General features: G+C 46.5%; 1 protein-coding gene and 1 pseudogene across 3 annotated transcripts in view; both read right to left on the reverse strand.

Annotated features, from left to right (window-relative positions):
- Positions 1–24,213, reverse strand: part of Nab2 (Nuclear polyadenosine RNA-binding 2) — a 157,141-nt gene that overhangs the window by 89,336 nt on the left and 43,592 nt on the right. For all 3 annotated transcript variants that reach the window (XM_075686761.1, XM_075686758.1, XM_075686759.1), the window contains exons 8-10: positions 23,287–23,387; positions 14,847–14,975; positions 11,117–11,164 (exon numbers count right to left, since the gene is read on the reverse strand). In XM_075686761.1, coding sequence (XP_075542876.1) covers positions 11,117–11,164; positions 14,847–14,975; positions 23,287–23,387 — 278 coding nt within the window. The remainder of the gene's footprint in view (positions 1–11,116; positions 11,165–14,846; positions 14,976–23,286; positions 23,388–24,213) is intronic.
- LOC142573841 (uncharacterized) lies at positions 18,601–19,685 on the reverse strand (annotated as a pseudogene).

Raw genomic sequence — 24,213 nt, forward strand, 5'->3', positions numbered from 1 at the left:
GACGCATTGGATCGGCTCTGCAACGCTAAATACTTCTCGTCGATGGACCTCAAGTCTGGCTATTGGCAAATAGAAGCCGACGAAAGAGATCGTGAAAAGACGGCCTTCATCACCCCAGACGGCCTCTACGAGTTCAAGGTTATGCCATTCGGACTGTGCTCGGCGCCTGCAACATTCCAGCGCGTCATGGACACGGTGTTAGCAGGGTTGAAGTGGCAGACCTGTCTCGTTTATTTGGATGACGTCGTCGTCTTTGCTGGAAATTTCGACGATCACCTCAGGCGGCTTGCGACAGTACTAGAGGCCATCAAGTCGTCAGGGCTTACTCTGAAGTCGGAAAAATGCCGCTTCGCTTACGATGAGCTTCTGTTCCTAGGCCACGTAATCAGCAAATTTGGTGTCCGTCCAGACCCACAAAAGACAGCTGCCATCGCACAGTTCCCGCGACCCATCAACAAGAAGGCAGTGCGTAGATTCCTTGGCATGTGTGCCTACTACAGGCGCTTTGTCAAGAACTTTTCACGCATCGCCGAGCTTTTGACACGTGTAACTAAATGTGATGCTGACTTCAAGTGGGAAACGCCGCAGGCCGACGCATTTGAAGAACTCAAACGACGCATGCAGCCACCGCCGGTACTTGCGCACTTCGACGAGTACGCCGATACAGAAATCCATACTGACGCCAGTAGCCTAGGCCTCGGTGCCATTCTACTCCAGAGAAGAAACGGAGTCGAACAGGTGATAGCTTACGCTAGCCGGTCGCTGTCAAAAGCGGAAGGCAACTATTCTACGACCAAAAAGGAATGCCTCGCCATCGTTTGGGCTACAGCTAAATTTCGCCCTTATCTTTATGGCAGACCATTCAAAGCCGTCAGTGACCATCACGCGTTGTGTTGGCTAGCGAATATAAAGGATCCTTCAGGACAACTGGCGCGGTGGAGCCTCAGAATACAAGAATACGACACCACTGTAACCTACAAGTCCGGACGAAAACACTCCGATGCCGATTGCCTATCACGCGCACCCATTGACCCGCCGCCGCAAGACGACGAGAATGACGACGCCTTCCTTGGAATTATAAGCGCGGAAGACTTCGCTGAACAGCAACGGGCAGACCCGGAGCTAAAAGGCCTCGTCGAATATTTGGAAGGGCACACCGACGTTGTCCCCAGGGCATTTAAGCGCGGATTATCTTCCTTCACGCTTCAAAACAATCGTGAAGAAGAACTTCTCACCAGTCCGCGCCAATTACCTTCTTGTTGTCCCGTCAGGATTTCGTCCAGAAGTATTGCATGCCCTACATGACGATCCGACCGCTGGACACCTCGGATTTTCCCGGACACTATCGAGGATACAAGAAAAGTATTATTGGCCGCACCTGACCGCTGACGTCGCCCGTTATGTCAGAACATGCCGAGACTGTCAGCGATGCAAGACACCGCCGACAAGGCCGGCCGGATTACTACAGCCAATCGAGCCTCCTTGCAAACCATTCCAGCAGATCGGGATGGACTTGCCCTTTCCGACGTCAATAACCGGAAATAAGTGGATCGTCGTGGCGACGGACTAGCTCAGCCGCTTCGCTGAAACAAAAGCACTGCCGAAAGGTAGCGCAGCCGAAGTGGCGAAATTCTTTGTCGAAAACATCCTGCTGTGACATGGCACCTCAGAAGTCGTCATCACCGACAGAGGAACGGCCTTTACAGCGGAGCTCACACAAGCCATTCTGAAATACAGTCAGACAAGGCACAGGAGGACAACGGCCTACCACCCGCAGACAAATGGTCTTACGAAGCGGCTGAATAAGACCCTTGCCAACATGCTAGCGATGTACGTCGACGTCGAACACAAGACCTGGGATGCCATCCTGCCATACATAACATTCGCTTACAACACGGCGGTGCAAGACACAACACAGATCACGCCGTTCAAACTGGTCTACGGCAGGAACCCGACGACGACACTTGACGCCATGCTGCCGCACATCACTGAAGAGGAGAACCTTGACGTCGCTACCTACCTCCAGCGCGCCGAAGAAGCCCGACAGCTCGCCCGCCTGCGGATCAAGAACCAGCAGAGGGCCGACAGCCGACATTACAACCTCCGACGACGCTTCATCGAGTACCAGCCCGGCGACCGTGTTTGGGTGTGGACCCCGATACACCGACGAGGAGTCAGTGAAAAACTACTGCGACAATATTTCGGACCCTACAAGGTCATCCGACATATTGGCGCACTGGATTATGAGGTCGTGCCAGACGACATTTCGCATTCACAGCGACGCCGCGCACGATCTGAAGTGGTCCACGTGGTGCATCTTAAACCCTTTTACGGACGCTGACGAACTTCCTTATTTTGTTGTTTTCTTTGCTAGGAGTGCTTTTCTTTTATTACTTTTGTTTGTTTGCAGCAGCGGGTCGATGCTATTTAAGAGGGGGGGTATTGACACGTGTACTTATATTTAACGGGCGACCACGTTTCGCCGCCTAGCAAATGTAATCGCACAGCGTGGGACGCACCTGCATGTATCCGAAGTTTCAGGAAAGTTATCGGTGCTTCTATTCGCGGTCTGTTGTCGCCGAACACTATGTTATCTGATTTCATCGCCTGACGCGAATGGTGTAGAACTTTGTGGAAGGCACGCGGGTCCGAACGATTAGTCTGGAACATTCGACGATTGCTGTATAAAAGCTGACGCGCTTGACCCGCTGATCAGATTTTCGACGATCGCCGACCGTGTTCGCCGCTATCGTTGTGCTATAAGTGTAGCCTGTTTTTGTGGGCACAGGTTCGCCCAATAAAAGTTAGTTTTGTCTTTCAGAGTATTTGCTACTGTGTTCTTCAACGTCACCACCACGTGACAATATGCTGCCCACAAAAACGTTCGCGGCGAAGGACATTGCAGTCAAGAGTCGAAAGCAGGGCAAGGAAAGAATTACCGTTCTGTTCGGCGCGAACGTGTGCGGTAAACACAAGCTGCTGCTACTCGTACAGAGTAGACAGCTTATAATGTAAGTTGCAGGAGTTGTAAAAATCTGCACTATAAGCAGTATTGCGTTAAAACCAAAGCATGCTTTTTTTTTTGGCTTTTGCCTATGCCAAATGGACCACCCACATTTCAAACACAATTTATTACACATTTCCTTCACACACACATGCAACACAATCGCAACACAGCACAGAAACCAAGTTTTCCTGACAAGTGCGGTATCAGCGGAATAGTGTTGTTATTTTCGTCTTGATATTTTTTTAAACAGCGCTTCGAACAATTTCGTCCTTTACAAGGCTTAAGCACTGGAGCGCTTTCTCACTCAAACATTTCTTCGTGCAGTACATCTTCATTTTTCTGAGGTATTCAAAAGCGTCTTTGCATGGGGCATCTGGGTCTGGCGTTGGGTCGACATCGTCATCCGACTCGTCTTCAGTTGCAAGTTCCGTGCTACCGCACACTGCTGCAACGATCGCATCGTCCGTGCTTGCTTTCTCACAGACAGGAAGCTCAGACTCACCAGCATCCAGATGTTCTGAGAAGGTGTCTGTGACGGAAACAAACTTGCTTTCAACGAGGCCGGACTACACGTCGTCGGTGCTGACGGTCTCATCGGCAACATTGTCACTCGGTGCATCGGCGTCAAGAGCCTCTGCATTGCACACGAAGCCTGCTTTGTTGAAGCATTTGTTAATTGTAGTGCCTTTTACCTGCCACACTGAAATGGCAACCAATTGCACCCGTTAAATTCCTTTTAAGAAGCTGCTGCTGCTGCATTTCGCATATGCATTTTTGTAAAGTGCCTTTACGGTTGCGATGACACCCTGGTCAAGCCGCTGACATTTTGCAGTCGTGTTGGCAGGCAGAAACTTCAACTTGACTGCAGTCAACTTTGGCTTGAGGTTGTGGGCTGTGCAATTGTCGAGAATGAGCACGACCTGTCGCTTCTCTGCCACCATGTTTTCATCGAACTTGCAAAGCAAGCTTGTGAACATGTCTTGTGTCATCCACACCTTTTGTTGGATTTGTATGTCACTGGCAGGCACTCTCGCTTTTTAAAGCAATGTGGCCTCGCTGATTTTCCAATGACAAACAGGCGGCGCTTGTCGCTTCCATCCATGTTAGCGCAGAACAACACAGTTATGCAACTCTGAGGCCTTGCGGCCAGAGCAGGCTTCACCTCTCAGCGCAAGAGTGCGGTTGGGCAGAAGGTTATAAAATACGCCAGCTGCATTGGGATTGTATACGTCTCTGTCCGTATACGTGGACAGCATGGTTTCCAAATTTAGGCGAAGCCAGACTCCAATGGACTCGTGGTTCACCGCACACCACTTTGCAGCTCATGCCATGGCGATCCTTGAATCACTGGATCCATCTATTAAGTGGGTTGAAGTCGTTGTGGCCTAAAAGAGCACCAAGAGACTTGGCTTTTTGTTGGAGCTTGGGGCCACTCACTAGTATGCTCTGAGCCCTAACTTCACAGAACCATCCGAAGAGCGCTGCATCCACGTCTTCGTACTTCGACGTACGTATTCTCTTCCGTGACAGGGAAGACGAATCTTGCTGCAGTTGCTGCCACAATTTGTCCTTGTATATGGTCAACACGGTTGTGCCGGAAATGCCATATTTGACTATCACCGACGCCTTCTTCAGCTCACTTTCTATGTCCCTTATAACGCATTCCTTAGTCTCCAGTGATAAGGCACACTGCTTGAAGGCGCCGCTGACACCATGGTGACAAAAACCCGACAACACACGTGCACAAAGGACAACTATGACACGACGAGATCACAATGTGCACACACCAAATGCGACAAAGATAATTAAAAAAAAAGAAAGAAGTGCGCTACCGCTTCTAATACGCACTCCGCACACCCTGACTGGACGCTGCTATAGTGAAGAAAACACTCGCCCTCCTTCCTCTAAAGTCTCCCGTCCTTCTCCTCCTTTTTGCAGCGAGAGCTACATTGGCCGCATTCTCACCATTTCGCTGTGGCCAGTGGCCACACTGCGAGCTAAGCCGTTGCCTAAACCGCCGCAGCTGGCAGCGCCGCTCGCCACGCCAACTGGCACGACGTCAGAGGAGGAGCCGGTGAAATCACATTGGAACAACAGAGGAGGAGCCGGCACTGAGTCGTATATATAGAAGGGGTGGCTTGGTGGGATTCTTCAGCAGATATGGAAAGTGAGTCGGAGAGACTGAAAGAAGCCAGGCTTTGTCGTCGGAACGAAACCAAGAGGGCGCAGCGAGGAGTACTCCATTGACCTCCTCGGGTTCATATGTCTTCAGGATGTCTACCAAGTTGACATTTCCAAATTCCCTGATTTTTCCAGGTTTTCCTGAGCACCTTTACAAAATTCCCTGAATGAGCCAGAACTTTGTTTTATGTCAAGACAGGCTGACACCATGTTGCCTGATGCTGTCACTCTCTAGCAAGCATGTTGAAAAAAAAAATGACAATCCAATTTGAATAGTAAGAACTAATATCTATTTTATTCAAAAACAAAACAGAAGGAAGGTGTTAGTAAAATGCACAGCGAAAGAAATGGTAAAACCCATTCCAAATTGAGTCGAACATTTTCAAATACGAATAAAAAGGAGATGCATACATGAGTAAATATTTTTGAATATGAGATATTTCTATCGACTGATAGCAAGCTCATCGGTATAATGCCTGAACTTTTTCACAATTAAGATCCTCTCTCGGCAGCTGGGAAGTCAACCTCAACTGTCCTGACATACTCTCAGCCCGTACACATCATCTGAGTGTTGGGTTCCACTGCGTTAAAGAGTTTATTCTGGTTTGGATGAGGGACACTTGCATCTCGGCATCAGCTAACACTGTTTTTTGAGCTCAAGCTCCTTCAAAGAGGCGGTGGCACGCTTCCTTTCCTGTTAATTCCTTAGTGCGTTGGTCCTTTCGGTTCTCATCCTCCTTCTGCCACCCTTTCACCCATGGATCATTCGAAGCATCCTCTTGGTCAGTTGTACAGTCAATGTCCCATTTTTCGGACTCGCTAGGGGCCGCAAAAACATGCGAAAAATCTGGCTGTTCGAAAAAAAAAAATGAATGCATGTCTTTAACTGCCCTTAAGGGCTAAAATTGCCACAACCACGTCCGAAAAAACTCTTAAAGCCTGTCAGTACATTTATTAGGCATGTCGGTGCTCGCACTTTGACATGAGACGGGGGTGCAAGCGTGTATAATTAAGGAATACATACTGTGTCCCGTGACAATTGCCCCTTCCCACCCTTGTTATGCTTCACCGCCTAGCACTACTGTAGAGAGGCGAAACTAACTTTCGGTGACTGGCATTACGCAACGCGCTGTGCTCTGCGAGCTTCGAAGCCAATCGCGAGGATTACAAAGGCGGAGTCGGTGCCATTGCTGAAAGCGGCAAATTCTTTCAATGAAAAACACGGCACCGCACGGCAAGAAGCTTAATAGCGAACGTAGAAGCAGCTAGGCTTAACGTTGCCGCGGTCGTGGCTACGGCTGCCAGTGGATCTGCGTGCGAGAGTGCCGGTTCGAGGCGGCGAGATAATCAAAATGGCAGCGATGGTGGCTTTGATTAATGCCATTTCAGACCTGCAGTCAGGGAAATATACATTGACTATATGGAGTACGTGGTGATGCCGCAAAGTCGTGCGAATTATCAGGCATGTCCAAAAATCGGTCGTTAACTACTCTGGCAATACATCGTGCCGATGACACGGCGTCAACGACGATTCTTCGCGATTCCTCTGTTACTGGAGCCAGCATTAACACGACTTTCGTTCCCTTTCACTAAAGTTACAGGTAATTTTCCCTGATAGAAGCACAAATTCCCTGAGTTTTCCCTGAGTATTTCCAGACTATTCAAATTCCCTGAGAATTCCCGGTTTTCCCGGTCGGTAGACACCCTGGTCTTATTGTGTATGCATGGAAGCAAGTGGAACCTTCCACTTCGATCATGCGGTGTTTTGAACATGCTGGCTTCTCAAAGGAAAGCACCGTCGATGCTGATGCTGAGTATTCATGTGCACTTGATGAAGAAGGAACCAAGTATTGCAACTGCATCAATGCCCTCTGCGCAGAGGATAGTGAATCCGGTGCAATCGGCTTTGCCGAGTATCTCAACTTTGAAAATGACCAACAAACATGCTACTCAGACTTGGAGAGTGAAGCTACCGCTGATGTGACGATGTGCGATGACAGTGACAGCGACGATGCTAACGAGCCCTCCCGAGCACCCGCTCTCGGGGAAGTTATCAGATCGCTGAACATTATTCGCAGTTTTGTTGAGTGCCCCTGTGGAAATTCTTAAATGCTGCACATAGCTGGCCAACTAGAAAACATGAACCTTGGAGCCTCAAACTACAGGACACGGAAAACCAGCATCTCTGGTTACGCTAAGTAATCAAAAGATCGTCAAATAAAGGTAGTGCATTCCTGCAGTGAAATTTTTTGCCTGGGTTGCATTTTTGTGTGTTCGGTTCATTTGAAAACCCGCTCAATTTGAAGATTTTTTGCGGTCCCGATGACTTCAAATTAATGATGTCTTACTGTATTGTGAGCATTTATATTATGGCGTCATCTTCCTCATCTGTACATAGCCATCACTATCGCTTCGGATCTTCATTGTCGGTGTGCTAGCTCGTGCTTCTGGAATAAAAGCATGAATAAAAGCGTTGCTCCTATGTGGTGGAGGTGCTATACAGTCGAACACGGATATATCGAACTCGAAGGGGATCACGAATTAATTCGATATATTAAAAATTCGATATAAAAAAATACAGGCCCAGAGACTACCTGTGGCGGACGATGACCTACCGATCGGCGCATTCAAGAATGACAACTATTTCCGCACACACGACGCAACGTAATGCTTTATTTGCGTGAAAAAAAATCACTTATGTTGGTCTGCTTCTTCGCCTTGCAAATGAAATTAAAGACGCCAGCCTCGATCTTATCGAGGCTGTTCAGGTGCGAAAGCCCGGTTCCTTCCATGTCGCCGCAACAACGGCGAATCAAGCTGAACGCGGCCGCCACTTCAGCGGCGGAGTACGAGCGTGTAGCCGCCCCCTCGTCCGGACGATCTTCGTCGCCACTCGAGCTGTCGGCCTGGGTCCCTGCGACTGCAGCTACAATGTCCTCGTCGGCGAGGCTCGCAACAGCCTGAACATTGCTGTCAACGTTCACAAAATCGTCAGCAGACACTTCGGCTGGAACGGCAGCCGGGAATAGGGACGACAACTCGCGAAACGCGTCGTCCATGCACTCGTTGTCGCTGTCGCCGTCTTCGCAGGTTTCGGGAAGTTTGGCCGTCACGAGGCCTGCCTTCCGGAAGCAGTTGGCCACGGTATCCTGCTTCACGTCTCTCCAGGCGCCCGTCATCATTTGAATGGCCCCCAGCAGATCAACCTTAAGCTCGGTGCCCATGCGGAGGTTCACCAAAAGCCTATCAATGAGTCGCCTCCTGTAGCCGACTTTGAACGACTTAATGATGCCCTGGTCGAGCGGCTGCAACTTCGCTGTCGTGTTTGCCGGCAGAAACTTGAGCGCGATGTTTTTGAGCTCGCAGGTGGTGTGATGGGCCGAGCAATTATCGACGAGAAGGCAAGCGTGACGCCCCGACTTGCCCAGTTCGGCGTCCCACGCTTGCAGCCATTCTATAAACAGCTGACGCGTCATCCACGCCTTCTTATTGAAGGCGTAGCGAACGGGGAGCTGCTTACAGTTTTTGAAGCAGCGCGGTGCCCTTGCTTTGCCGATCACAAAGGGCTGGAGCTTTTGAGAGCCGTCCATGTTTGCAGCGAGCAGAACGCTCACGCGGACTTTGCTCATCTTGCCCCCGTGACACGTGCTGCCCCGGACGTCGAGCGTCTTGCTTGGCAGCATCTGCCAAAACAACCCGGTCTCGTCGGCGTTGAAGATTTCCGCGGGTGAAAACTTCGCGCAAATTTCTGGCCATTCGTTCGAAATCCACTGCTGGATATCCTGGCTGATGACGGCTCCGCTTTCCCCAGAAATGGTTTTGCCAACTATCTTATGGCGGTTCTTAAACCTCTGCAGCCACCCTGTATTGTCGGCGAAGTTGTCATCACCGAGTGCAGCGGCAAACCATTTAGCTTTAGCCATTAGCATTGGGCCATCCACCGAAATGTTTTTAGCCCGCACCTCTAAAAACCACGCATAGAGGGCCTTTTCAACTTTCTCGTGGGCAGGAGCGCGCACACGACAAGCTCCCGACGTTCGTTGCTCCGCCGCTTTCGACTTTATGTCCGCCTTGTTTTTTAACAAGGTGCTTAGAGTGCTCCGAGGAATCCCGAAGTCGTCTGCCACCGTCGCACTTTTCTCGCCCGCCTCAACACACTGAATGGCTTTCAGCTTTGTCGCAAAGTCCAGGTTCTTGCGCTTCTTGACGCTGCTTGTGCTTGCTGTGGCCATTGCTTCCGCGTCAGCTCACCACGATCCAGTCACACGTGTCGTCCGTGAGACGCACGCAAAACAATAATGAACACGAAACACAAGAACGCGCACAAAACACAAGAATTCACGTGCGCAGCCTCCGCCAACAAACCGCTCGCGATGGTCACCGGTCACCTCCGAGGGCGACAGCGACGTACGAAAGGCACGAGCTGTGGTTGGCTGAGCAAAACTCGTGAAAAAGCAACAAGAAAAAAAAAAGGCAAAAGGAGGAGGCCGCCGGCGCCCTCTTTCCTCTTTTCCGAGCCGATCACTATGGTTAGGCGGGGGAAGGATGAGACATTGAGAGAGAAAAAAAAAAAAAGCAGTTCCGCAAGTCGGAGAGCGTGCGCAGCGGGAGTACAGTCCGAGCCTCCCTCCCTCTCGCTCTCACATTTTCCGAGCATTTCGTGGGAGGCGCGGAGTGCAGCGAGTGCCGAGATCGCGCGGCGTTCTATATATCCAATGGCGGGTAACAATATCGTTCGATATAAACGTACGGATTGCTATACTTTAACACAGAATTTTCAAGGGGATAATTTACGAGTTCGATACAGACAATAATTCGATATATGTGGGTTCGATATATCCGTGTTCGACTGTATATATAGCAACTGTCATCAACAGTGCGGATTTTCTTTAATATCTTGATGTCATCAGCGTATAGAAGGACAGGCATGTATGTATGTGTGCGCGCGTGTATGTATGTGTGTGTGTGTGTGTGTGTGTGTGTGTGTATATATATATATATATATATATATATATATATATATATACACATACGCAATCGGCTCTTGTTACACAGACCTCGATAAGCCGACAAAAAACATCCGTTTTATCCGAAGTTTGTAATATTGTAGACGCCTTGCTTCCAAAACTTTCGTCGCAATGTCTAACAATCTTATTGCAAAGAATGAGTGACGACCAAAGTAAAAAACGAACAAAAATGTCCCAGTTTCACCCAAAAGGTGAAGCATCAATTGTGGTAGCAAATTAAGCAGGATAAGTGCAGCAGCAGCAGCAAGCAAATTGACCTTCAGGCTGACGCTCACTTCAACGCAAACTAAACCACAAACGCACAAGCTACCGGCACTGGGCGCAATTTATCCACATCACAGGTCGATTTCTATATACGTCACCTGGGTGACCGCGCCGTTAATAGCAGCCACCGGAGTAGAACCGATCCCAACCTCTTTCCCTCGCCTCCCCGCATGCCTCGCGTGCAAATAACGGCATGCTTCCACCCCACTTTCCTCTCTCCCTCGCATGCAAGATATTGAGCCATGATTGTCAGCTGATCCTCACAACTCAGTTGCCAGCCCGTGTCGACACGTCAAAAGTCCATTTTATATGCCCAATTTTGATAAAGATTGCTGCTAATTTTGTCCACTGTAGCTGATAGTCTGTTGTAGCGTGGTCCATTAAAAGCAAACTTCGTTGCATTAATAAAATAGGTAGAACAAACAAAGGTTTAAATATGGTCCGTTATATTCGAAAGTCTATTCAGAAGGGCACACAGTCTTTTCAGAATGGCGAAAATAGGAACGCAACCTTCATATTTCCACCATCCAGTTAGGTGACCACAGTGTTCAATTTTCAGTGAAAAATCTCGTGTCCTTTAATATGAGTTCCTAAAGCAGAGACGCTCCCCCCTCCTTTTCGCATCAAATGTACTCACCTCGCCTGCGTCCAAGCCTCTCCTTAATAGACAGTCCGCTGGATCGTTCTAGATGAAAGTTCAAAAGTACATGGTCAGTTCTTAGCCACTCACTTCCAAGAACAAATACAGTTTCCAACTGATTTTTAGACACTGACAGAGATGCGAAAATGTTTTTAAAAACTGGGCGGGCTGAAAAAAAAATACAAACCTTATTAAAATATTAATTTCATTCATTTCAAAATGCTAGCACCACAAAAAATTGGTTTGTGGACTTTTACTCAGTGTTGTGTTTCAATGAAATAATGTCCACTCAAAATGTCATGATAGCCAATGCAGTCATGGTGGACACATCTCACATTCGCCCACCATGCAGCCTGATGTGGGTTGTTCATTGCTGTGATGCTGTAATGTACAGCTCAGTTGTTGCACGAGACCTCGACAGCATAATGCTGGCAGTTAGGCTGTTTTGTGCACATTCAGCATGAAGCTTTCTGCCTAGAAGTGAGTTTACCCTTGTTGATGCAATAAGCGTGTAAGCAAACTTGGTAGGGTAACTTGCATTGGTTGCTGGCTTGTTGCTGGCGCATAGTCGCGGGCTGCTTCTAGTAGAGCCATCAATCTAGCCTGTGTGCGTGTTTTAAGGCTCCATCACCGATGAGTCACTCGTCAAAACACGTTAGCAACAAGCTTCCTGCCACAGCTTATTTGCCAGCCACCAGCCAGAAGCAAAATTTCGTAATGGCCACATTGGCGAACACTGCCTAGACTGCTGCCTAGTTATCACTGCTTTGCATGATGTTGGCACCCAAGGTTAATTGAAGCAAGGGCGTAGCCAGATTTTTTTTTGGGGGGGGGGGAGGGGAGTTGCACCATAAGTTTTCTACAATTAGTAAAGGGAACTCTGGAGCTGCGATCATTCAACCCCCATGGGAATGATGGGTAGCAAATGAATTTGTCTGGTCTTGTGATTGTTGAGGACATACCCAGTATGCCACCCTCTGCCTACTACGCCAATGGATCCAAGCTAATGCAGATGCATTCATTGTGGCTATATAGCGCTTGAAATGGTATCACATGTTGAGTATGACATGCAATTCTACGAGATTTACTCTAGTGATTTAACGCGACGTGAATTGAGTTTCGGCTGCCGGTGAGGAAGATGGAGTACCCAAAGCGATGAGTGCTCACATATTCAAACCATTAGCCTCGGAGATCAGTTTTATTAATTGCAATGCTCTAAAGCCCTACAGAGCATAATATAGTGGGAGGGGGGGCATTATTATACAATCATAAGGTACAAGGTTACAAATTCCATAGAATAAAATATAACAACCGCAACAGAAATAGAACATTTACAAAGCAAAGCAGGGGAGTATCCCAAATATCTCAAGACCAAAGGATATTATATTATCAACAGTAGAACCTCGTTGATACGATACCATTTATGTACGATTTCCTGATGGCAATATTAGTGATTGAGAACACAAAAAAATTACACAAAACAGATAGCTTCCTCTTTACTGGTATATAAGTGGCCAGAAAACATGTTCTTTCAGCACCAACGTTCAGTACACAGAGGAACTGTGATCATATGAAACATTTTCTGCCCGCTAGATGCCACTTAAATAAGAAAAGGCGTCAGGCATGTGTAATCGAGAACAGTAGCCGTCCGCTGCAGCAGCTTCACCACAATACTTGCCCACCTGTCTCATGTGAAAATGCCGGCATGCAATCAGTTTCCCATTGTGGTACCACCAAATCTCCTCCCAGGTCATCGCATACCACATTTACAGAGCCATTGCTGCCAACCCTACTGCGACGAACATGTTCACCTCTGTTTCACAGTGAGCGAAGCGTTCTGTCATTGGAAGCATACTGCAAGCTTTTAAGGAGGTATGGTAGGGTAAATGGCACACGTTAGTTTTAATGTAATATTTTAGAAACGGCTGCAGATATTTGCATCAAATTTCACGTGCTTACAAAACATGCTCTTGGGTACAACACGAGACACTTTGTGTCTAGATGGTTTGCCTTTCCTGTGGCCCACTCTCAAAATTTCAGGTGTGTTTAATTATTTGATGTACCTTTTCTCTGAAATCATGCAGAGGAATGTGATGATATTACACAGTGTTATTCTAAATCCCCATAAGTTACATCTGAACTATAGAGATATCATATCCACTTAGGAGTTCGCACCAAAAAAAAAATAATATCTCTGCTTGCACAAAGTGACAAGGGGGGTTTCTTACAGTGTAAATTTTTCCAGTGTTATCATTCATATCATCAGAGATTTTTTTTAGTTCAGAATATTTATGACTGGTGGTAGTACATGTGTACAAAGTTTCAGTGGAATGGGATGAATACTTTCTGAGAAAAAAAAAATTGAATTTGAAAAATTAATGAAAAATTCAATTTGAGAAAAATAAAGTGTTATGTTCGAATACTGCTTGTGGATGCTCAAAATGCCCCAGGAGTATACATTTCATTGCTGACTTTCTTGCAGGTGTCTCCATAACCCTGCTTAGTGTTCCTTTTTATCAGTCATCCTTCCTTGCTCTCGGCAGAGTCATAGAATTCTGCCCCGTTAACACGCTCTTGTCCATCCTATCGAGGGCAATACTATTACAAAACAGACCTGGAACAATTCCAAGGGCCTCCAGAACAGCTTTTCGTGCAAAATTACCATCATTGTAGTTGGCTACACCATTGTTAGTTGCTGTCACGTTTTGCTCTGGAGGTATTGTAGGCACCATACTCTGGCATTACCCACCAGTTCGATTCCATTTCAGTTTCCCGTCACTGTCTTAAAACACTATGCAACAGGAAAACAATGTGTGTCTCGGGTTGCTTGGGCCCCACCAGCTCAACACGTGCTGACGTCTCATGCCGCAACAATTAGCACTGACTGGGCACGTCAAAACTTCCCGCCAAAATGGCCGGATTGAAGGTGCAGACCCAGGCTGAATACGAGGAGTTTAAATGTAAGCATGCTGAAGCCACAAAAACGATAGTGCATGTCTCAGGCTGCTTGGGCCCCACCAGCTCGGTCCGCATTGGTGTCTCTTGCTTCAACGATTCGTGCAATGCTTCCATTACGTTGATGTCAACTACAGTTGAGTCTGTCAAATTTCTTGCTGACTTCGAATTGTGCATCATCCCTGTTAATGCCAGTCTTTCTCGCGTGTTGTGTTATTTTTTTTCTTCATTTCTTTCAAATGCACAAACGGAGTTCTACTGTACTGCTGCAGGCAATAAACAACACAGAGGTTCTCAACACCCCTGTATCGTCTGATGCAATGCAAGTACTTCACGGAACGAGCCAAAGCATCTCAAAAATCGTTCCAGATGCGACTGCAATGCATTCAAGCAGCATACAAGCCAGAAAGGAAGAAAGGCTTGACGCATGTTGGCTGAGAGACCTTTCCTCCTGGTATGATGGAAATGTCTATAGGCTACATATTGTGATAAACAAGAACCAGGATTACAACCGTCTCCAAAATGCCAAGAAGAGCTGTTCCATTACTCGCCGCCAATGTTTCCATGACCTTTTCATTCACCCTGTGGCGCCAAACTGCATGAAACTGCGTGCTTCACAGCAATTAAGCGTTAGGAAAAATAGTCCAGATTGGGGCCACTAAGGGCATGCGGTTAACTATGCCATTATCAATTCAACTGCTGACCACTTTAAATTCAATGCTAGCTTGGTCAACAATGAATTCAATTTAGGTGTGCAGTAAGCATGACTCACTGGCTGGCGGCATGGAGTCCTCATCGTCAGCATCACTTGCTCTCGTAGAGCCTAGACGACTGGCAGGTCTTCTCCGCTTTGAGCCCAGCTCGCGAATGGGTGTTGGTTGGTACGGTTCCACCCGGGCTGCTGCAAATGTCCACCAGAGCACACAAACTATTAACCACCGCAACTAACAAACAGCTGCCTAGGTGTCTGGGTAACAGTGTCCCAAGATGTGTGCAGCGCATCTTAAACGCCATTAATTTGCCTATCTTTTGTGATCATGAGGTGTTACTGAAGTCTCAATACAACAAGGTTGTACCTACATCAAAAAAACTTGACACGTGCACTATGACGTGGGTCACGGCTGTTATTCCTACTGTGCAGCTGTGCAGCGCTTTTCTTGCAATGCAAGCTTGCGAGAATTGTAAGAATTGATCGCAAGATTGCTAAGGATGAATGAACATGAACAAAGTTGTTGCTTCCGATGTGACACATTGTGGCGCCGTCTCGTTGCACCTTAGGGAAGTTTCGGAGGAGCACAACTCTCAGGTGACTGGCTGGTAGGTTATGACACTCCAGAGGAGTATGACAGGTGACCTATCAATAGGTCATCAAGCACAGGAATCGATACTTGAAAATGTGCTGCCGCAGTGAACAAGTTACATAGTAAATTTCATCAAGGTGCGATTTCTGCTTCAGCAATGAAAGTTACTCCAGAAATACCTACAACAGTCCTAGTAGTCAGCACCTTCTCAGGCAGCATTTGTGAACAAATATCATGCAAGCAACTTGAGCAACAATTTCAAGATCAAAAGCACAGTCCTATGCGGTATAGATCACGCGAAGCTTTAACATGAACTGCTCTAAGTGCTAGCAGCCACCACAAGGGAGTACTACATGCGTCAGCATCATGGCCCACTGATGCTCTACACTGCTTCTTGTTTGTTAGAACAAAATTAGTTTTGATGAAAGGACATGGATCAAAATAAATGGGCAGATAAAGTACACAAATATCTGTACCTAAAAAGTGTGGACACAAAATGGAGGAAAAGGTCAATGAAGTTGGCAACCAAGTACAGTGTAATTGAAAGTGTAAATAGATAACTAGGAGTCATAAAAAAGAAAGCGAGAGAAACAGAGATGGTAAATTGGGTGTGAAGGATGTAAATAAAAAGGATCATGGAGATTTACAAGAATTAGAAGAAATAAATTAGAAGGGAAAATCTGTACGATAACAGGAAGGGAAGTGCCTTACTGTTCGAATAGTGGCTAGCCGGGCTTGTTGGTACGAACACATTCTTTAGTAAACAGTGCAAATAAGGGGACACAGAAAAGTGCCTGTGTCCGTGTGCCTCTTTCCTGTGTCCCATTATTCGCACTGTTTGCTAAAGAATTGCTATTCGAGGCTCAAGTTGGCTGCCTACGGACAATAATATACTAGAGAAAATATTCGCAACAATGTAAGTCATGTTTATGCTGCAGAAAAAATCTGGAGACCACTCAGCACATCCTAATAGAATGCGAAGGGATTCACCTAGCCACAACTGCAGGTAACGTACACCTTCGAGAAGCGCTCGAGTTTAAAGTGAATGGAAGCATGAACCGGTCAGCAGTCTAGATAGGCAAGAGGTGTTTAGAGTACAGCCAACGACCGATAATTCGGGCTCCACGGGTAATGTAAATAAGTCCAAACTATCGAATGTAAAAAAAAAACTAGTTTGTCCAAAAAGAAGTTTATTTTATTTATGTTTTAAGGCCCTTGTGCAAGAAACAAGTAGCCGATGCGTCGCTGCACGCACTTCCACTTACATGCACCCAAGCCCGCCTGTATTTCTGTCATTTTTGAGTTTTGCTGTAGGCCAATGCAAGGACTGCAAAGGCTTGAGTCAGATCCGCATGTGGAAGGCGCCGCAGCACACAGCACATCCTCATCCGAGTCGCTGCTTGACTGTGGGAGAACTTGCTCATTTAATTCGTCACCATTCAGTTCGGTACACGATGAAACTGTGCTGTCAATGTATGCGAAGTCTTCAAATCTAACGGTGGCAGGAATCGGCGCACCGCAGCCTAGCAGGTCATCAATGATGTCGGCATTTGAGCATGTTGTGGTAGGTGGCAGTTCAGCCTCTTCAGTTGCGAAGTCGAGCTTATTCAGACTGCGAGGTGCCATTTGACGCGACCTATCTATAACTTCACGAGAAAGGTTTCTTGGAGCCAGCAGAGCACTGTCTGGAATGCAAACTAAATAAACAAGCACCACATGGCAGAAGGCTGACCACAACGTGAACTCAACTGGCAATAGCAGGCCATGCATGGGGCTGCTAAAAAAGGATGCGATGATCATGATGTTGATGCGACCTCACAATTGAGGCAAAGCCTCCAAGATCTGCATTTGCAGTGAAATCTGAGAGGCGTAAAGAAGTGACCAAGGCAAGGCTTTAGAGATTACCGTTTTTTTGTTTAAACTACTTTTTGTTTAATTTAGCAATAAGAGGTTGATTAGTAGAAGAACCATTCATTTTTTTTTATTCCGTGCTGTAACACCGATGCTGGCATGTCAGTGCGGTGTCACGGACAAGAATTTTCTCTCATTTGAGCCACTGTGGGACCATCACTGTTGCCAAAATTGGTTAAATCTGCCTTTGGTTTCTTTAGAATACAACACAGTCCACATTCAGGAAAATAAAAAGGTACTGTTAAACTTCGATATAAAGTTGGTAAAATCAGCAAATTGCCTCGGTATATCGAAATTTGGTTGTATTGAAATTCCAACTTTTATGCAAACAAGTACAGTTAGTTGCCAATTAATGTTGTTGAATTTGAGAGTCGCAGCAATGAAGATACGATTTCATGCCTTGTCAACATCAGCATCAGCATCACATCACATCAGCAGTACGAAGTGAAGCCAGCCATACTATCACATCGACTTCACCCCCGCAGTGGGATGATGCAATCCTGAAAAACGCCGGCAGCAGGGTGCAAATGCCTCGTCTGCCTCTCGCTTCAATGAGTCTCTGCAATTTCACATAACGCAACCTCCAGTACTATACTCTGTTTCAGAAGACCCACGCAGCAGAGCGAAAGGTATGCGACCTGAACCACAGATTGATGCGCAGCGAGATGTAGTGCCACAGTTCGGAACCATTAGACAACTAAATGGCCTTGACAAGTGATCCTTACCGGCACTTTTGTATGTAGTAATTTTTCAGAAAACGTGCTGTCACTTATTTGGTTCTTTGTAGATCGCAAAGTGCCAATATCTAGCCAAACAGTGTGTAAGAGTACTAAAACTATGCAAAAAAAAAAAAAACAATGACGCTCCAACTAACATTTCTCACAATACCCTTGCACCTTTCAATTTTGCAATGACTCCCGGAAAGTTATTGTAATTTGAAGCGGATAATGCCATTCTACATATCCTCAAGAGTAAGTATGACAAATTTTGTTAGTATAGAATGACTCTGAGTCTACAAAAGACTACTCACAAAACGTGAAATTTTTCAGAAACTTAAAAATGAGAAAATCAGGCCTGAACGTTTGAGAAGTCTGTATTCTTAGGAATGCAGCTACAATCACATGAAACTTCACCTTCACAATTTCTAGAAACTGTTCAAACTTGTATTTCAATGTAACACCTGCCTTTTCCTATGTTCACATGTTAACCACCCCTTATGTAATACCCCGAATGGGGTATTTAAGGTAATAAAATGAAATGAAATGAAACTTGGACACAATGAAAAGCACCTTGTGGAGAAGGCACGCAAAGCTGCTAGAACCCTTCTTCACTGCAACATGCCTCTTCACGGTTTTTACTGCTAGTCTGCTCAATATGGGCCCTCTTCACTGGACTGTGATGGTGCACAGTTGTTACCGCTGTTAGCTTAACATCCATTTTCTGAATGTGTGTGTCATCACAGCAGTCACTATGCGTGATAAAATCTTCAAGGCAAGGTGCCTCAGGCACTTCTAGCCTCTGTTCAGAGCCTTTAAGGCCTTTGTTGAACCAGAGGAGAGCAATAGTCGTGGCTGTTTTCACAGTTGTCTGGGAAGCTTACTGTTCAGCGACTTGGCTGCATTCCGTGTCTTGCCAAGAAGGCACCAGGCTACGAGTTTCTCATCAGTGAGGCACTTGTAGATGGGCATAACTGCCAAGCTCTGGGCTTCAGCTAACAGGGGGGGATGATGTGGTGGGGTGCAGGCTCCTCCAGTGCTTCAGTGTGCTTTTGTTTGCACCAAGAATTCTGTCTGGCAGAGCCAAATTTGTCGACTCTGCCACCATCACTGGAGCAGCAATGAAAATAGAAGCCCACATGGCAGTGTACATGCTGCGGATATCGCCTTTGTTATTTGTAATGGCTATTCGATAGTATGTTTGTAGTTCCTTGGTGGTTGTGTCTTTGCATTGCATTTGCATAAAAGTTTTTTGCCTTGTGGCCTTGGCATTGTTAGTTCTTGCAGGTCTGTGCCTAGGCGCTTCACAACGTGGTTCGTACATTGTTCTTCCTCCATGGCACTGGCGCTTCTGCCCCACAGATGGCAGGGTAGGTGTTGATGTTGCCATCACTCAAGAACTTTGTGAAGCCCAGTGGTGTCTTGTATGACGAAGTCCTCTGTCATATGCGCACTGCTTCTTCGAGTTCTGTTGCTTGAGATAAATGATCCTAGGGTTGTTTTTTTTTTTTTTCATACAGGACGATGGAAAGCTTTCCATACTTCCGATTCCCAAGGAATACCGAAAGACCTTTGGGCTTCCCAGCTGCCTCGCGAACAGAGAGTTCCCTCCCGCATGCTGCAACTGGGGCATACCAAACCTGCCACGAGTGCTGTCACTGTGCTGACCTCGCACACCACCATGCTATAACAACAGGAGCACCGACTGGTCTTGAGCCAGTTTGGAAGAATTTGACCTTCTTCTTGGATGCACTGACAAATTCCACAGCAGCGCCAATCTCACATTCACCGTCGCAGTGATAGATGTTGCCGTTAGGACTAGTTGACATTGGAGTGTCATGAACGTCCTTGTAGGCTGTTGTTTTTCAAAACAGCTTATGCCGCGTCTTCCTCGGAGCTTGTGTCGAGTTCTATACTTCTGAGCATCAAAATCTTTCTTTCTCGGGCTGGCAAGCAGGGGAAAATGCAGACAGAACTCAGGTTTAAAACGATGAATCATTACTACTGGTGAGCACTCGCGGAAGTTGTGGTTCGGCTTTGCCCCATAGGCCAAGTACCTCTGTTTAGTGGCAGCCTTGCGGTGCGTGGCGTCCAATTCAAGGTGCTTGACAGACGTGTCCTTTTTTTGTTATTTTTTTTTTGTTCTCGGCAAAGACGTGAGACCTACAGCCGATAAACCTTGGAAGACATGGCTAATGCTATGCACAGGTCTCTTGTAAATGGCAGATGGCGCCACTCTTCCATGTGAGAAGGATACAAACGGCACGAACTTTCTCAGCTTTTGGCGACTTCTCGCACCACTGCAACTCACATAGGTGCATTTTTAGCTGGTTTCTCGTGCAAATTTCAGCTTTATATTTTCAGAAATAAAAGTTTATGGTCCAAAATTGACAATGAAGCTGAAAAAATAGACGTGAACATTTTTCAACCCACGCGTCCCCTTACTCAAAAATCCATGACGTTACAGTGTGGAAACTTCCAAGACAGTGTTTGCCATCCATCTTTCATTTTTGTACCTTTCCTGGCTCGTCAAGCCTCCTTTAACAGTAAGAGCGGCTTTTTTGGCCTTGTTGAAGGGTACTGATGTGTGTTTGGCGTGTTGGTATGTGAACTTGGATAACATTCTTGCGCGAGCAGACAGGGACAAAAGGGACACGGTAGCCTACTGTGGTGTCACATCTCTCTGTTGTCCCTGTCTGCTTGCGCAAAAATTTGATTAAGTTGAAGGGTAATTGTTGATTCACAATGGTGGCTGGCTGCGCTCATTGGTACAGTGATACCGCCTTACTACAAACACTACATTAACAAACTTTTTAGATTTTTCAACTATTCAGAAGACCTCGTTAACTGCCTTATGGTTTCAATATAAAAATGTTCCAGTACAATGAACTTCAGAATACCGAACATTTCAAAATATTGATGACGAGCCAGTTTCCACGTCCTGTTAACAACGCCCTCAGTACTACGAATTAATATTCTGAAATCTGGGGATTATATTTTCATGTGTCCTTCACGGTGGCCAGAACAGTAGGCTAGCAGATGACAAGGCATGGAAAGTGCACAACGTGGCGCGTGGCTTCAGAAAATGTGAGATGGTGTCGGAGTAGAGAAAAACGTGGGAAGGCACGTGTCACCTAGCAACGGACGCGTGTCCCTTCCTTCTTTCGGTGCACACCTCTCCTTTCTTACGCACTTCTTTCTGCAGTCGTACCTGCTATGCATGGTGAGAAATGCAACCTCCGTGCTCACAAAGATGCCACATGGTCGCACTTTCCGTAATGTACTTAAGCATTGGAATACTTCACGTGTCTGCCTCCAGCAAGACAGCTGCAGTGTCCATGGCAAGGATAGTGAAAAACAAACAAAAATAAACGCTGCGCACTGGAGGTGACATGGAGCTTCCTCTTTGTGGGCGGTTTTCTTAGTGTCAGCATCCCTGCGCGCACGGCACGTGCTTCAGTGGTGCATGGCAGTGGAGTTTATAGAAAATACAATAAAACCTCATTAAACCATTCCCGCCTAAACAGCAGCTTCATTTCAAAAGTACTAATGTCAAATCGCCGAGTCAGTACCCATTGAACATAATGCATTTTGTATCCGCATAAACCGTACCAGCTTATTGCATACATATCGGTTAACATGTAGTGTTTGCTCTTTTCGTCTCGCAATCACAGCGGTGTGTCGTCCTCATCAGGCGGCCTGGCAGAACAACAACCCTCAGAGATCAGAACGGCCTCCAAGTGCACTGTGCGTTTGCGCATGAAGCCACATCAACATCATTTTGGCACCATGCCAGAGAGCGTTGTGGCATCGTGCAAGCTAAGGCTCACGTCATGCCAAAGCTTGGATAAAAAACACCGGGTGCTCAGCATAGAAGAAAAATTGGACATTGTTCGTGCTATCGAACGTGGCACAAAGAAGTCGGCGCTAGCATGTGACAGGGATCTACCGTTGGCTACATTGTGTGGCATTTGGAATGCAGAGAACTTAGTCGGCAGCACAACTGCGACTGCAAAAAGATGTTGGCTAAGGGGCTAGAGTTTTCGCCATCGTTGCCTCTGTTGTTGACGAAGTGTCACCTAACGACAATGATGAGGACGGCACGGAAAGTGACAACACGGCCCGACAGTGGCAAAAGCTACGCATTACGTCAGCCTCACGAATGCAATCGTCGCGATGAGAACAGCACCCCGCAATGAAAAAGGCGCCCCGTGACTTCTGCAGCGCTACCAAGCCCGTCCGTGGAGAAAATGCAACGCCAACAAGGAATCTGCCATGCCTGTTTGTCAACAAGAGAGGGGCTGGCTGAAAATCTGGCTCGCTGCATCATTAAGTTTGAGACCACTGTCGTCGCTGCTAAGCCGCCGTGGCATCAAAAGAAAATAGCAGACTTTTGTTGTGCGAAGTGAATAAATACTGCGTGTTTTTGCCCTTTCGTCGCACTCTCCCTGAGTTCCGTTTTTGACAGGTAAGTGGGTGACCTCATGCTATTTCGGTTACGCAGCACTACTGTTTAGTACATACTTTTTCCGAGCTCCGGCCAATAACGGTTTAACAATGTTTCATTGTAGAAACAGCACAGAGCAAGAGCCAACAGCGACATTTTCATTGATAGCTTATACGGTGACAACTGATTAATCGGTGGGTTGATGTATGGAATCGTCAATTTTGGGGCTTTCACTATAACATTGCCTAAATTGATGTACAAGATTGGCAGGCTACCAAAGAATTAAAGATTTTCGTTTGGAACTATAACTGCTAGATATACAAAAATAATTAATAAAAGAGAACAAAGTGACTTCACTTGCAGTTTTGACACTAATTCCCTCTCACTGGATATTTTCTGTGAAGGTGGAGTGACAGCATGAATTTTAACAGCCTAGCAACATGTTTTTCTGTCACCCGATAAGCATTAGCCAACATTCTAGTCCCGTGATCTTGGATTGTAGTGCGAAGTGAACACGGACACAGAAAGGAGCAGACAGGACAGGTCCGTGTTCACTTCGCGCTACAATCCATGAGCATGTTACCGTACCAACTCGCCCAACTTTCTATCCTTTTGCATTCTAGTCCCACACTATCTAACAACATACCGATAGCAGAAAATTTTAAATATCAAGTTATCAAATTGAAAGCAACTCAAACAATTAGGACTACTGACTGGTATTGAAAACTTAAATATACGCACACCCCTACAAAAAGAAAATATAAATTAGGCACTGAATTTTTATATACACAGCAACATTGCTGTAAATGTTTAAAAATAAACTGATGAGAGACTAACAGGGGTTGCGGCGAGCCGTGCTGGAGACAGATTGATGTGCTGCTTTCATGGCCTTGAGCAGGAGAAGCTTGTTGGCCTGCATGTTCTCAGGGACACTTGATCTGCAAGGAGAATGGAGGAGCACAACTTGGCACTGGAGCGAACCAAAGGCCACGTCTGCACACAGTAGATCACAGCAGCTCCCATGCAGTACACTCTGCTGAACTTATAGTGAACCCAGTATCAGTGAAACAGACGCTAAAACAAATGAGTTTAATTAAACCCCATGCCAAACTATTGGCAAGCATCCTAGCACTCCGACAAATTTAGTACGATGCTTGTTTTACAAGTTTTAGTTTTGGCTCCCAGAAGGCTGATGTGTCATGAGATCATGGTACTCCGGTTTGCTCTATTCTTGCAATCACCGAGACTGCCACACAAGCGTGCAGCCACAAGATATGTGAATAGTGCTCTTGGTTACAGTGCAGTTCAATTACAGAGATACTGCATATAACAATATATCAGTTGTAACGATGAGCCGAGTCGAGAGTGCCAACTTTCAGATTAGGGCTATGAGAAAAAAAACCATACATAACGATACGTTATTCATCGCACATCGCATATAACAATCAAAATCTTGCCTTCTGAACAGCATTTTCCATGCAGAATAACCATGAAATTTGTGCCCCCTTAAACAAACGATGCCGAGACTCAGCAATGCGTTGCCTACGCGAGTTCGTATCTGCCACAGTACAGCGTGTCCCGCTCGTGGCGATTGTGAAAGCCACAGAGAGCGTAACAAGTTGACGCAGCGCGCCTCAAAATGGCACCAGCCATCTCGCCCACGATCGAGCTACCCGTGAGAAGAAAAAGAAAAAATTCGCAGTTCCACCGGAAAGGCGAAGCACCGACTACCATAGAAAATTAGGAGATGGCTGTACGAAGTGA

The sequence above is a fragment of the Dermacentor variabilis genome, chromosome 3 (genome assembly GCF_050947875.1).
Source record: "Dermacentor variabilis isolate Ectoservices chromosome 3, ASM5094787v1, whole genome shotgun sequence".
NCBI lineage: Eukaryota > Metazoa > Arthropoda > Arachnida > Ixodida > Ixodidae > Dermacentor > Dermacentor variabilis.